Below are 15,792 nucleotides of genomic sequence, written 5' to 3' on the forward strand. Positions count from 1 at the left end.
TCGTTTTGGATAATTCTTTTAGGCTGTAATAAGTAAGCAATAAAAAATATCACAGGTGATAGAACGACACTGATTTATTTTATTATTAATTAAACAATTACATACAATTACGTGCAATGTTATGGATCATTTGCACAAGCCATTTTTTTCTACTAGGACTTACATTATAGCTACAAACAGTCTTTCCCTCAACAGACTCTTTATTTCTCTCTTTTACAACAAATACTAGAAAAAAAATTCTGTGCATTAATATAATGTGACTTCGGTCAGGTCTGCGGTTAAAGAAAAATAATCAACACCTTCTGACCAATCAAAATTGAGCATTTATCATCAATTGAACTCCAGCTTTGATGATCTAAATCCAGAGCTGTTATCATGATCTGTTATATAAATCACTGGGATATTATCCTTTTGATTTCATTTACATTTTATCTCTTTGTGTTTGGCCCATAAGTGTAGATGACAGCAGAAATTCTTAATTATAGTCTTGATAACTATCAGTTTGATGGTTAGCTAACTACTTAACTTTCTGGTTGCCATAGGCTTTAGGATTTATGTACATAAGCATGTCTAGGAGATGTGGCTTTGTTTACATAAGCAAGGATAGGAGTTAAGCATAAGATGGGAGCCAATGAATAAACAAATCATCTGCTGTACTGAAGCCTGAATGCAGCATGCTTCTTTAAGGGATGTACTGTAATTATTCCTAATGAAACTCTATAGTTAATTTCCTCTCAGGTTTAATCCATGCTGCTATGACATTAAATGCTGTAATTGGAGGGGCATGAGACACCGCAGGTCTGCACATTCAGTCTAGAAAGGTAGTCTAGAGCAATGATAGTAATGAGCCATTTTCGTGATTCAGTTCTGTTTTATATCATCATCATTAATGATGTCGTTTTTTAAGATCTGATAGCCAAGTTATAAAAATATTGGCACCCTTATCTAACTGAAAAATAAATCCTTCTCTGGAACGGATAACAGTGTTCATGTTAATGGCTTAGGAAATCAAAACATAGATGCTTAAAGACAATGTGAACAATTTCTCCTTGTACATTACAATCTCCTTCTTAGATTTGGGTTTGGGTTGTCTTAGATTTAGACATGCTCTTCTGCTTGGGGTCACTAGGGCTGTCCAAAAATCTACATATTGCAATTCTTCAGGTTTTCCTTTTAATACTGAAAAAATACAAGGAAAATGTACACTTGATTTTACCAAATAAAATTTATTCTTTAGCATTTGTCATCAGTGCAAGGGACTTCAAGGAAAACCTGCCATCTAGTGGACAAACACGTCATTCACAACATTTTAAAGAAACTTCATGCTTAAACTAAAGATGATGTGCACACACATTATATTTGACCACAATGCATAAATTTAATCATATATTAGAATGAAGAGAAATTATAACATAAAAGAAATGAGATTTAACGGCTTTAAATTCCAAATAATCAGAATCAACAGAGCACAGAGAAAAACACAGTAGTGTCATAAATAATAACAAACACAGAAGGCTTTAAAACAATTATTTATGGTTAGTGAAGTATCACTGGTGTTGTGAATGACACTCATAGTAAATGATATTCTGAGTTGCTTTCCAGGTCATTTTCTCAGGCTACAACAGTGTCATTTTTGTGCGCATTCCAGCGTTTAAGTCATGTTTTGTGCGTACTATAGAATTCCAACAACAATGGGCCTCACTTATCAACCTAACCCTATAGCCTTTATTCGTAAATTATCCACCAGAACATTTACACAAGATATTTAGTTCATGAAAATCCACTTGATCGTGGCAGCATATTGTTCGAATTCCTGAGTTCATGTAAATATATAAGGGACTCGCTTGCCTCAATTGAAGGGCTTCAAATCTAATCAAAAGTCTAAATCGCTCATTTAAATTTTAAATGCAATCATTTCTGTTTAATGAAGGAAAACAGTCCTTAACAAATCTTTAAATGGAGATAAATATGGTGGGCATGTGGTAGCCTAGTGGTTAAGGTGTTGGGCTACCAATTGGAAGGTTGTGTGTTCGATCTCAGGTCCACCAAGCTGCCACTGTTGGGCCCCTGAGCAAGGCCCTTAACCCTCAATTGCTCAGCAGTATAAAAAAGGGCATCTCTGGTTAAGGGTGTCTGCCAAAGGCTGTAAATGTAAATAAGACTATATATACATAGAGATTTAATGAACACCACACTTAGGAGGGCCTCTTTCACTATTTAGGCTGTACATTCTATGCCATTTAAGAACGTACGGTCTGCCACACGAGCTGTTGATGCTGTTCTACACTGCAGTCATTGAATCTGTCCTGTGCACATCCATCACCATCTGGTTTGGTGCAGCAACAAAAACAGCAGAAAAAATAATTGGTGCCCCTCTGCCCACCACCCAGGACTTGTACAACATAAGAACCAGAAACCGGGTAGGAAGAATCACCACTGACCCTTCACATCCTGGACACAACCTCTTTCAGCTCCTCCCTTCTCTCAGGCGCTACAGAACTTTGCTTACTAAAACTATCTATGAGTACTGCATTATCAGATCTGTCAGTCATCACATCATCCTTATACGTTTCACACACTACTGCTGCTGTATATTGTACAAAAGCATAATATTACATAATACTGTTATTTGCACTTCTCACACTTTATGTACATAACTGATCAGTCATATATTCTACATTCATATTTAATACTCATACTGTCTATATTGTATCACATTGTCTGTATGGTCTTGTATAGTCTGTTTTGTCTTGTATAGTATATTGTTATTTATGTCTGTACTTTTGAGAGTCAGTAACAGCTGGAACCAAATTCCTTGTGTGTGTCAACACACTTGGCCAAAAAAACAGATTCTGATTCAGTCATAATTTTTGGTCATTTTCAGCTCTGTGAGTTTTGCTTTTAAAGGTTTTGTTAGCTTTTCTACATTTAAACAGGTTTTGACACACGTGAGTATGGAGGAAATTAGCATTAATGAATCTTTTGTAAATCCGGCATGAATTTTTAGTTTGGTCTGGATTACAATGTATACACAATAGTGTATGATGTATACATGTATATCCATATAGTACATGATTGATAAATGAGGCCCATTAAACCTTTTATTTAAAAGAGTTCTTAGAAGTTTCTGACTTATTTTTTGTTGTTTTTAATATCATTTAATAGTTTATCTGAAGAATTAAATGATACATTCATATGTGATCATCAGTTCTAATGGGTTCCAGCATGAATCTTGATGTAGTGAAAAACTTTAGTGCAGCTGCTACTTTTTGGGAACATCTGTGAAGATCCGCAGTCCATGCATGCCTTTAATCTCTTCTTTGAGTGCCTGTTAAATAATACATTTTTCTAACAGTGAGTAACTTTAACAGCAGAGAAAAACAACAACAGACCTGCCCGCAAATATAGCAGTAATGATGTGCAAGAAAAGTAATGAATGTAGTACAAGTAGTATTAAAATTATCCCACCTCATCTGACTGTTTACAGCCAACTGACATTGCAAGGAATATGGTGACTATTCTAATAAATCTAGTCAATTACGATTAAAGTCTATTCTACTCAAATAAAACACTATTCTATTTTATAACACTGTTCTTTTCTGACCAAAACATATATTCTTGGATGTGGTAGCCTAGTGGTTAAGGTGTTGGGCTGCTAGTCAGAAGGTTGCTAGCTTGAATCCCAGCTCCACAAATCTGCCACCTTTGTGCCACTCTATTCTAATTAAACTTTCTGACCAAACCAAAAGTGTTTCATTGTAAAACACTTACACATCATTAAAGGTGCCTTATTTTAAATTTATTTCTATTCTGGATGTATTTGGGACATACAGTACCTGATTCACTAACTGGTGCTGCTGCACTATTCTTTTTCCTCTGAAGTCATCTGACTCGATGTGGATTTCATACATCGCTCCACAGCCGCCTGAAATAAACCGATAAACCTGAGCACAAACTCGCAGAAAATATTAAACATTGCTTCTGTCTTTCTACCCATCCCGAGGCATCCAGAAATAAGACCAGCTCTGATGGTCTTCCGTACCATGAAGATTTTGAACCTCCACTGAGATGAGGCCGAATCTGTGAGGATCCTGAGGCATCTATAGATCTACCAGCTCCAGTTAGACTCTGCTATACTAAAGAGGAGATGCCGACTCCATGTGGTCTTTGAAGACAACAACCTCCTCGTCAATACAACATTTATCAGACTGTATATTTTTAATCCCACCCTACAGTGTCACTCAAATGAGGATGAGGTCCTTTGGTTCATTTCAAGGTTTCTTCCATCACCATCTAAGGGAGTTTTTCCTCACCACAGTCACCTGAGTCACCTCAGACTTTCTCATTGGGGATAAATACAAACACATTTAAATATATCTAACATGAATCTTGTATTTTGTATTCTATTCATCTTTATAATTGCCTTTTGTGCTATGTTTATGTTCTGTAAACCTGCTTTGAGACAATGTCAATTGTTAAAAGAGCTATACAAATCAATTTGAACCGAATTGAATTGAATTGAATTTGAATAGATGTTCCTACAAACTCTCACCTGATATATCCACAACTTTGAGAGATGAGGCTTGGGGAAACTTCTCCTTCAGTATTTTGGTAATGTGGAGCTCTCCTTCAGTGTTGGTGGAAAAAGATCTCAGTGTCTGTCTACATTGTAACGCCATAAGTGTCTGTAAAGTGCAAATGACAACAATTTAATTCATGAAAACAGACTTTTACACACAAATGCACATAAGCGCACGCGACCAAATAAACAAGTCATCTTCACTAATATCAGTTGTAGCTTCCTAGCAGCTAACAGCTAAAGCTAATGCCATTAAATGTATATCATTCCAGATATTTACGTTGCATCTTAGTAGTCTGTGAAGAGACATCCCGGACCCGACCGTTATAGCGAATGTTATCATTAAATTAAACAAAACAAAACAACATTCTTCACAGAGTGCATAAGAACTTCAAGAAAGTCATGCCCGGACGGCTGTTGTCGCACAAATATGACGCAACTGGTTATGGTACAGGCAGTCCGCCATATTGGGAAGGGTCAAGTTGTGCAATTGTACATAAAGGTGCATGTCTCTCTATACCTTCATGCATGTTCCTAGTAATGTAAATATAAACATAAAAGTAAGCTCTCTTGGTAGTCAGATTTAGATGTGAAACCCAGGAATATTTATGCAGAATTCTATGATTATGAATCGACCACTATGGTTGAATCTCATGAGGTTTGAGTAGCTTCACATGTTCAACATTTAAGACAGTTAAGTACAGAATTGATTAAGGACACTATTTCACCAGCCTGTATCTTTCTACAGAAATCACCACATCAAAAATCCCTCGCTGTGCCTCAACAGTTCACCAAGCATATGACCTTCACACACTTGGTTATACGAGTACCCTATATACAGTAAGTCTGAATATACTGTGCAAAGTCATTGTATAACAACATACAATAAATTAAAATAGAACTTGTGCACTATTCAGCTTGGGAATTAAAAAAAAAATCTTTATAGGGCCTTCAGTTCATTTTTGCATTTTTTTTTTACTTAAAATGTGGATTGAAATGAGCAAACGTTCATGATGATATATATATATATATGTATATGCATATATATGTATGTACATATATATGCATATATATATATATATATATATATATATATATATATATATATATATATATATATATATATATAATTTTCATTATCATACTAGACAGGATCTGAGGAGACATTGAAATTTCTGTAAACCAATATCCTTCTCTGGACCTAAAGTCGGAAGCCAACACCACAGACTGTATAGCCAAAAAGCTCCAGCAGAGGACATACGTCCCATGACTGCTGAAGAAGTTCAAGTTTGAACATGAGCTGTTGACCCACACCAATACAACCACTACTGAGTCTGTGCTTCCACTTCAGTAAACACTTTCATGACAATGCATTATCAGCACAAAAAAGAAGAAGAAAGACAAAAAAGTATTTTAAGGACCTGGTTTTATCTACTGATAAAGAGATAAGAATAAAATTCTACTGAACCGTTACTCTACCTCCAGATGCTCTGGATCAGTGTACTTAGCTTTTTTCCACATGCAGTCACACTTATGATTACTTTTCCCCACAAACATCATAACTCTCACTGTGAGCATTGTATTCCGTTTTCAGGTAACCCATAAATTTCAGTTTATAAAACAGTTGCACATAAAAATGTTGAAAGTGTATAAAATGTTATATCAAGGCAAGCCAGTTTAGCTCATTGGTGGAGAGAAACCAGAGAAAACCTATAAAGACTGCAAAACTGCCTGTTCTGCATTTATGGCAGTATTATCTGCTCCAAGGTGTTCATATACTCAAACCACAATTTAATTACTGGCAGACTGTTTTATTCAAGTATGATCTTTGATAGCACCACAAGTCTCAAACACATCACAACACAGTTATTACAGACATGTCATTTTTTTAACATGTCCACTTAGGAATTTTTTTTAATCCCGTTGAACATATTCAACAGTGTGTTGATGCTGTGGTATGAGCAGGTAGATGTTCAGCATCATGTTGTGGTATAAAGAAGCCATGCATGTCTGTGTGGAGCTCCACATTCACGCTAGCTCGTGCCATTTCTTGGAAGGACTTCCCATCAAGCACCAGAAGAAAGTCAGACTCACCCGGATTACAGTTTATGACTGAAGTCAAGACGACACCTAAATATAACAATAGACAAGGACATGTCAGTTAAACCCACAGCCAGTACGCTGAATAAGGAATATATATAGATATAACCCCTGGGTTTTGTTCACTCTTTGGACCCTTTTGTACTGTTCAGGTCAAATAGGTCCTGGGATATTATTAGTGTTTTAAAATCATTAATGAAATATTATTGTTATTATTATTATTAATAATTAATAACTTCCAATGAAATACAGTTGTCAAAATGCGTCTGCAAATTCAAATTGTTATGTCTAGTTTACATAAAATATTACACTTTGAGACATGATTTTATTGCTTTTATTAAACAAGGTTCTAATGACTAGATTTAATATTTACAATATTTTACATTTGGCAAACATCCTTAAAATTTATCCCATTATATATGACTGAGTAATTAAGGGTTAAGGGCCTTGTTCAGGGGCACAACAATGGCAGATCGGTGGATCTGGGATTCAAGCTTGCAACATTCTGATCGGTAGTTCAACACTTTAACCACTAAGCTACCACATCCCACACTTCGCATATGCTACTTACATTTTTTATCTAATTTTTTACAACTGATAAATTAAAAGTTAAGGGCCTTTCTCAGGGGCCCAGTGGTGGTAGCTTGGTGAACCTGGATTCCAAAAACCTAACCACTATGTTACCACATCGTAGAGTGAGCGTAATCAGTTCACTCAGTATTAACATAAACCCTTCACAGTGTGAAATCTCATGAAGATGGCACCGATGGCATCTATAACTATAGCATTAACTTTAAGCACCCAGACTAGCGCAGTGTTGGGTAATGTGTCCCATATTGATGTATTCCGTAGCTTTATTAAAGTAAATATAAAATAAAATTATTAAAGTAATCTAAATCATACATTTCAGAATTACATGTTAATAGTTCTAGACATAATACTGCTTCTGTCTCGTCTAAATAGTGATTACTATACAAAAAACTTGTATACAGCCCAAAAAAAAATACTACACCCATTAACCAAAGTCTGAAATAATGCTTACATCCTCAGGCTGGAATTTCATGCAGCTTGGTGCTAGATGTTAAAAAACTAATTGTGTTAATGTTACTCAGTCCAATTCCATTCAACCGATATACACTTTTAATTGAGTGAAATTTATTGTTTTGATTCGGTCGACATACTAAATTTGAAAAGATACTCACCATCATCCTCTTCACTTGCACCAGGTCTAGGAACAAACACAGGTTCGGTAGGAAAGCAGTTCTCTGCGCTCCATTTAACGTACATCTTAGTTTCAACATCCAACTTGATAACCTGTACAAATGTTCCACCTTAATATATCCTTATACAATCCAAAAAGACTTTTTGTAGCAGAGTTTTTTCTAACAGAGTCTATTTTCTCACTTTTGTTTCTAATAAAGTCCTCGCCTCAGTCAAATATACATATCCGTGCTTCTGGCCATTGTAGTTGTAATTGATTCTGGGAATTTCAGTGCCTGGTTTCCAAACAAAAAAAAAGTAAATGTTATAGTACAGAGTTGTAGGAAATTGCGAAATTGTTAGAATATTGTCATCATGTTACCTTCATTAATCACTTCTGACTGGCAGAATAGTTTTCCCTCTTTTTCTTTCACAGCAGTGGCTGTTGTGTATTTCAGCTTGATCAGGTTTTCTCCTGGCTCGGCAGACTGAATAAAAAATGTATCAGTGTTATATAGTATATGTTATATACATCTTGGTTGTTAAAAGAAAACCCCAGTGAAATACTTTCAATATTTTCTGTTGAGAGATAGAAAGTGGCATACAAAGTCATATTGCTTGCACATTTACAATGGGGTTTATATCCTAAAACCAAAAGGAAAATATTTTCCAGAGACATTTGTAGTAGTAGAAATATATAAAGTAAATAAAAAAAGAAATGCAGCTATACAATGCGGTTGCACTGACTTATGATGGAGAGTCGATATCAGGAAGTTAGCAATGAACGAGAAAAGGATCATAATGGAATTAGCCTGAAATCTTTGGAAGCTAATACAGTATGTTTGAGCAGAGAACACTAAAATAAATGATTAAAGTGCTGCTGCAGTGCTTCCTTTAAGTGGGCTGTGTAGAGATGAAGCAAGGCCTAAATAACACTGAGACCACTATCAGCAGGTAGGCAAGTTGCATTGTGGGTAATCACCGACAGCCATGAGTTAATTATAAACTTGGATATGTGAGTTTTCACTGCCAAAGGTGATGTACCTTGTACGTAAGCGGCAGCACAAACCGTTTGTACTTCGGCATGGCAGCAGTATTGCTTGCAGCTTGTTCTTTCAGCTTGTCCAGGTAGAACATGTCGTAGAGGCTGTAGTCATCATAAGCGATCACATCAACTACCACGTGTCCGTCATCTTCAAAAGCATTGACATGATGGTATACCACCATCGTGTCCGTGTAGTATTTTACCTCAACTTCTTTCTTCGTGTGACGGTCAATGAGGTGAATTAGAACCTGTTGCATGATGGACAGAATCAGAGGCTTAAATCCAACATTTATGTCCAACAATTATATACAATTAAATAGAGCATATTCAGAGACAGATTTTTGGGTGCATCATCTGTGAGGTTGCCAGATTTTTCTAGATCCATCCTAGAAATTATGATTAAGATGCTGTCTCTTGTGATGTCCTCTTTCATGCTTAACTCTAACACAACTGTTTAAATAACCCTTAAGGCTATACGTAGGTCTGAATATTTTTTATTAAGTTCTCACTATACACACGGAACTCAACCCTGATTATGACCCAGCAACAATACACCCATTATCCAGAGTCTGAAGTAATGCTTACTTCCTCAGGCTGGAATTTCATGCATGATGCCCAGCTCACCCCCCTCATGTAAGCAGTGGCCATCTTGATAATGTCCAGCTTTAAGGGTTGTTCAATAAAGATGTAATAATTCTCAGTCATGCCAAAGCTGTGGTAATAACTCGGGGTGAGGAGGGAGTGGCAAGGAACCGTGGCCATGATCTCAGCATTCTTCAAGGCTGGAGTCCAATCCGAGCCAGCTAAAAGGTGCAAGGACAGAGGGTCATAAATGCTAACAATATTCAGATAAACATCAGATAAAAAGTAGCACCTTGGGTTTTGCCATGTTCCACAGCAGGGACCTTAAATATCACATATTTCGTCTTGCCCTTGTCTGCAATGGACGTTCCCATGTTGTAGCTGTTTCCTTCTTTATCATAGTGTGGGTGAGATATAGCGAGGTTTACATCAACATATTTCTTGTAGTCAACCTGGGCAAAAATTATTATTATGTTTTGTTTATATCAGTATTATAATTTGGGAAAACCAGATGCACCATGCAACTGTTTTCAGTACAAAAACAAGCATGTACAAAAGATAAAGTATAGTAAAGATTAACTCAAGTCTATCATGAATACCTTTTTCTTATCTTAATCGTGTTAATGTTAATGTGCAAAAAACATTACATGCAACCAAAGCAATATCATTTGCAAGAGATTATCATACATTTCAAAGGTCTAAAGCTTTCGTATGTATAGTTTTGGGATGTTGCCTTTTATGGTACAAAAAAAAAACTATTTAGAGAATTAAGCTATTTAGAGAAGAAGAGTCTAGGCTGAATTCCATAAAATTGTCATGTAGGTTTAGTATATTTCTAATTTTTGTGGTATATTTTTCTGATTTGTGATATGTTTTTTAAATACTTTTATACATTTATCTTTTGTCAAAATTTAGAAGTAAGCTTTTACTTATCTAATCTTAGTACTAAAATGGCCAAAACATGGCCAAAGGAAGAAAATTAGGGAAATTAATTTTATCCAAATTATATTGTTTTTAGGCTTTAGGGTTTATAAGATAAGGGTAAGGTAAAGTACTTAGCATACTTCATTGTCATTGTATAAAATGCATTTTTTTTTTTTTTTTTAAAAGAAAGAAAAGATTTAAGAATAATTTGTGGAAGGTAAAGGGAAAATATACAAAATCGCATTATTGAGATGTATGCATTTCACATATTATAAAAAGAGAGAGACTTCCATCCAGCTATCCACCCATTTTCTGTACTGCGAATCCTACTGCGAAACCTGGAGTCTATCCCAGGGCACAAAGCAAGGGAAACCCTGAACAGGTTTACAACCCATCACAGGGGACAATAACACATACACACACTACAGCTTTAGAGATGACAACCAGCCTACAACACATGTCTTTGGATTGCGGATGGAACCGTAGTACCCACAGGAAACCCCCAAAGCACAGGGGGAACATGTAAACTCCACAGATGCAGGACTTGAACCCCCAAACCCCAGAGGTGCAAGGCAACTGTAGTCCAACATTCTGGTCAATAACCCCATAGATTGTTTGATACTAAATTGCTATGATTGTTGTTAATAAATATCACAGAGCTTAAAAAAAAAAAAAAAAGGAAGACCCCTGATGAGAAGTAACCCCCTTACCTTATCTTGAGTTTCCAAGGTAACTGGGTCAATTTTGCGAATATAATTGGTTTCAGAGGTGGCATAATAATCATTGCCATATTTTATGATGTTCCCAGCACAATTGTCTGTAAAGTCTGGTACGGTGTGATTGATAAAGGAGATCATTCTGGAATAAACAAAACAAAAACTCATTGGATTATCAGTGTTTCCTCAAAGGTTCTTAGCCATACTGATTGAATTAAGAATACCTGTACACCTGTTCACTCATTCAGTTATCTAATTTGTAATTATTGTATACAATTATGCTCACAAAAATCTCTGATTTTGAACATGGTTGTTGGGTGCATAGAAATCTTTATTACTGCCACATATACATTACATCAGAATCCTTTTTTTGTACATATCCCAACGGAGATATGTGCTTAATTTCCCAACAACAACAACCTGGCAATGCAGGGGCTTGAACCCCATCCTTCCAATCAACAACCCAGAGCCTTATCCACTTGTCTAACCAATACTCTTGTTGGTACCTGACAGGCTGTTTGGAGTATTTCAGAAAATGTTGATCTCCTGATATGTTTATGAAACAGTTTCTAGAGTTTACAAAAAACACCCAGTTGTGAAGGTTCCTTGCAGATTAGAAAGGTTAAAAGAACGGCCAAAATGGTTTAAGCTGACTTGGATATTTTACTTTACACCGGATGCCCTTCCTGACACAACCCTCTAATTTTTAGCCAGGCCCAGGACCAGCACTGAGAGTTAACATTAGCGCCCTGCTCGAAAAATCAAACCCGGGCCTCTGCAATGAGAGCGCAGGATCTTGCCGTTGGACTACCTGGAGACCTTTAAGCTGACTTGAATATAAGTAAATCAAATAAACACTCTTTACGACTGGGATGAACAGAAAAGCATCTCATAACACCAATGTCAAACCTTGAGGGGGACAGGCTACAACATAAAACGACCACATCGGATTACACTCCTGTCGGTCAAGAACAGGAGTCTAAGGCTACAGTGGGCACAAACTCACCAAAACTCGACAGACAACATTTGTTTTCATTTACATACAATTATTTTTTCTGAGATGCTTTTCTGCTCACCATGATTATACAGACTGACTAGCCCTCCTGTCAGCTCAATCCAGTCTAGTACGGTGTACCAGTGATCCAAAATGGACAATAATTCCTACTTGGTAAGTATGTTTTTGGATGGATGTGGATATGCCATGGTCCCCATTTCTGACACCACGATCCGATTGGCTTCCATGTTGCTGTTGTAAGTGTCACTTCTGAGATATTTGCTTCTGTATGTAACCTCTCCTAGAAAAAAGACATTCAGCAGAAACTCCAGAGCTGTTAAACCAGTTAAAATTATATGCCATACAGAAATGTCATCTTGCCAAACTGACAACAATTAAAGATTAGGGGGGGAAAAAATCTACACTATACGAGCATCTATTCATTCAAAGGCAAATTAAGTAATAAACTAATTACCATGTTTGATAGTAAAACTGTGCAAAAGGGCCATTCCATCAAACCAGTGATTAAAAGAAGTTTCTCCAAATGAGAAGAGACCTGGGCCATTTCGCACAAGGGTGCCTTGCAGCCACTCAGGAAGAGAGCCTGCATAATAATCAGTATTTATTCAACATGTATATCTGCTTTGGAGGCTTTTAAACAGAAAAACATACAAAGCAAAAAGATTCTGAACTATTTCACATGTTAAACATATTCCTAAAACAGGAATATGCTAATATGCCAAAAAAGCAAAATAAGCTATATTCTAAACATTTAGGAGACAAACAATATCACGAGTGTGTTTTGACAAACCTTTCACTTCTGCTTTTACAGGATCAGGGTGCTCCTTCTTGTTTTTTCCATAGTCATATGGCATCGCTTCCTCTTCTGACTGGATTCTTGCTCTTCGGACTAGATTCAGTTTACAGACTGTATGTGTTCTCTGCAAATGCTGTGATTGAGACTGAACTCCTCCGCACTACCCTAGTTCAGAGTCTCAGTGAAATTTAAATCCCACAGAGGACTGCCTTATCTCATACTCAAACTGATTGAGTGTTCTCATTGGAGATTACGTGTGAGGGTACAAGGTTTCTGTCACATACTACAGCACTATTATTATGGACATTGTCAGTTTCTGTTGTAATATAGTGCGGAACAAATGACAAGGGGTACACCATTGATATCAAAAGTTTACATGCACTAAGGCATGAAATAATTCATGTTAGAATGTTAGAATGAATTTTTTTTTTGTTAACAAATTAGTGAATCTATATTTTTCACATCAGCAGTAATTTAAAAAAAATAATAATTCCAGAATGTCAAAACTTTACATGTTAATAAAATAAATGTGAATGTTTACAGAGACATTTATAAACCTGATGGACAAGGTTTCCAAAAGGGCTCCCAAATGGCTTAAAGACAACAAATTGAAAGTACTGAAGCAGCTAATAGAAAACCTTGACCAAAATCCCATAGAAAATTTGTCATCTGAAAAAATCATGTTCAGGCAAGGAGGCACACAAACCTTACACCGCTTCAATCAGGAGGAATGTGAGACACATGTGAAAGACTACCCCAAACTTTTGGTTTAAGAGTAAGCGATTAAAATGACACCCACATTAAAAAAGTGTTAGCCTTTACCCACTAAACATCTGATATAATTAAAAAAATTGTAAGGTTTGTGTGCCTCCTGGACCGCACAGACCTACACCAAATACACACACTTCCAATATAAATCCATACTGTTTTTTGCTCTTTGCACATGCTGACTCACATTGCAGTCCTTTGATGTTTTGCACAATACTTTACAATATCTCAGGTAACTGCTGCACACACGATATTGGCTGAACATACAGTATTTACACTGGTCAGTGCTGTTTCTGTTTATTGTCTTTTGTGTATTGCCTTTTGTGTATTGTCTTGTAATTTTTTGTCTGCACTGTCTTTTGTCCTGCACTGTCTTGTCTGTCTTGTCCTGCACCGTTTGTACAGTTGCACTTTATGTATCTAGGACTAACTTGCTAAGTCCTTAGCTCTGTCGTTGTTTTATGTAGCACCATGATCCTTGAGAAACGTTCTCATTTCACTGTGTATTGCTATATATGGTTGAAATGACAATAAAACTTCTTGACTTGACTTGACTTGAAAAGCAGAAATAAATTCATCTTTTAGCTTTTACCAAATTTGAAGTGCCCTCTTATGAAAAAACAAGTGGATACCCTAATTAAACTTTACACAGAAAATATATGCCAACATGAAATGTGTAAAGTGTAGTTGTATAAAAACCTTTGGAATTAACTGTAAATAAATACACCGCATGATATTTAGGATAAATCATTTCAAATTGAATGATATATTTTATTTAGAATGCATTTTGGCAAACTGTGCCAGTTTGGGTTAAAGAGAATGCAAATAACATTTGCACCAGTTTCTTTCTAATTCAATTTTATTTTGACACTTTGCACAAGCATTTCTTATGTTGGAGTCCAGTTATCAGTCAATATATTGTTGCTTATTCCATGCCATCATGTCAATCTATGAATCAGTATCACACTACAAATCCCAAAGAGGCATCACTGCCTACAGACATGGCAACCAAGAACAATTCCCACTCTGCTTTGCAGCCTACATAAACACCATGGACACCATGGACTACAGATCCCATCTCAGTCACACAAGATTACTGATAACATACACACTGTATGTGATTGATTCTCTCATTTTGACCTTTGTGCTGCATCTAGAACATTCTTACGCAGAGATCACGTGGGCACAAAGACACGTGGCAGAGAATATAAACAAACACTGTCAGAGCGCCCCCTACTGTTCCGGCAGGAGATCGTCCAAGCCAACAATGACACTAACCATAAATGATGAAGCAGGCGCTAAAGAAAATAAATTAATGAAATAAAAACACGCTAATCATTGTGATGACCCATGTCTTTTTCTAGCCAAGTACACCAAGTATATTATAAACAATTCTAGCATTTGCTAGAAATGATACATTTTAATTTGATTAGATAAACCTTATAGAGATAAACAATAATTTATAAATAGAAATATGTAAATAAGTAAAAAACAGAGATGATAATATATAGACCTAAACAGGGATGAATTTAGAGATAAAACACTACTTTAAATCTGTTTTTATTTCTGACGCAAAGTGACAGAAAAACGCTGATTGGTTGGCCGAGAGGCGTGTCCGATTGCGTACAGGAAACGATTTGGTGAGTCACGTGTGTCTCTATACACGTTTCAAAATGACTATAATTTCAGTAAAAAGATACATTACTTTTTTAATACTACTACTAACAACAACAACAACAACAACAACAACAACAACAACAATAATAATAATAATAATAATAATAATAATGTTATTATTACTAATAGTAGTATTAGTATTAAATTGCTTAGTAATGCTTATTAGTACAAAGTAATGGTCTAAAATAGTACAAAGTTTTAGACTTTCAATTTGAATAAATTCAATTTCAGATGATTGTGATTCAAAAATGTACACCAAATGCAATATATATAATTTATATGGCTGAGTCAGCTGCTTCCTTTTGTATTAATATGTTTTTATATTCATATTTTTTTCCTCTGCTGTTTTGCTAGCATGAGGTGCCTTAAAGTTAACCACTAATGTACTTG

The 15,792-nt window shown here is 35.9% G+C and overlaps 2 protein-coding genes across 2 annotated transcripts; both read right to left on the reverse strand.

Moving 5' to 3' along the window:
• Positions 1-1,206: 1,206 nt before the first annotated feature.
• On the reverse strand, positions 1,207-5,043 carry bola3 (bolA family member 3). Its single transcript, XM_027153031.2, has 4 exons — positions 4,860-5,043; positions 4,553-4,685; positions 3,837-3,925; positions 1,207-3,328 (listed from the first exon to the last, which is right to left on the reverse strand). The coding sequence occupies exons 1-4, from the start codon at positions 4,920-4,922 to the stop codon at positions 3,263-3,265; spliced, it is 351 nt and encodes a 116-aa protein (XP_027008832.2). The 5' UTR covers positions 4,923-5,043; the 3' UTR covers positions 1,207-3,262.
• A 1,331-nt stretch (positions 5,044-6,374) lies between these two features.
• Positions 6,375-13,141, reverse strand: bco1 (beta-carotene oxygenase 1). The gene is made up of 11 exons (XM_027153274.2): positions 12,952-13,141; positions 12,616-12,744; positions 12,312-12,441; positions 11,141-11,288; positions 9,799-9,958; positions 9,510-9,727; positions 8,924-9,172; positions 8,262-8,367; positions 8,084-8,175; positions 7,882-7,993; positions 6,375-6,709 (listed from the first exon to the last, which is right to left on the reverse strand). Exons 1-11 carry the CDS (start codon positions 13,013-13,015, stop codon positions 6,513-6,515), a joined length of 1,605 nt encoding a protein of 534 aa, XP_027009075.2. The 5' UTR covers positions 13,016-13,141; the 3' UTR covers positions 6,375-6,512.
• Positions 13,142-15,792: the final 2,651 nt, after the last annotated feature.

Source organism: Tachysurus fulvidraco, chromosome 2, assembly GCF_022655615.1.
Source record: "Tachysurus fulvidraco isolate hzauxx_2018 chromosome 2, HZAU_PFXX_2.0, whole genome shotgun sequence".
In the NCBI taxonomy this organism is placed as follows: Eukaryota; Metazoa; Chordata; class Actinopteri; order Siluriformes; family Bagridae; genus Tachysurus; species Tachysurus fulvidraco.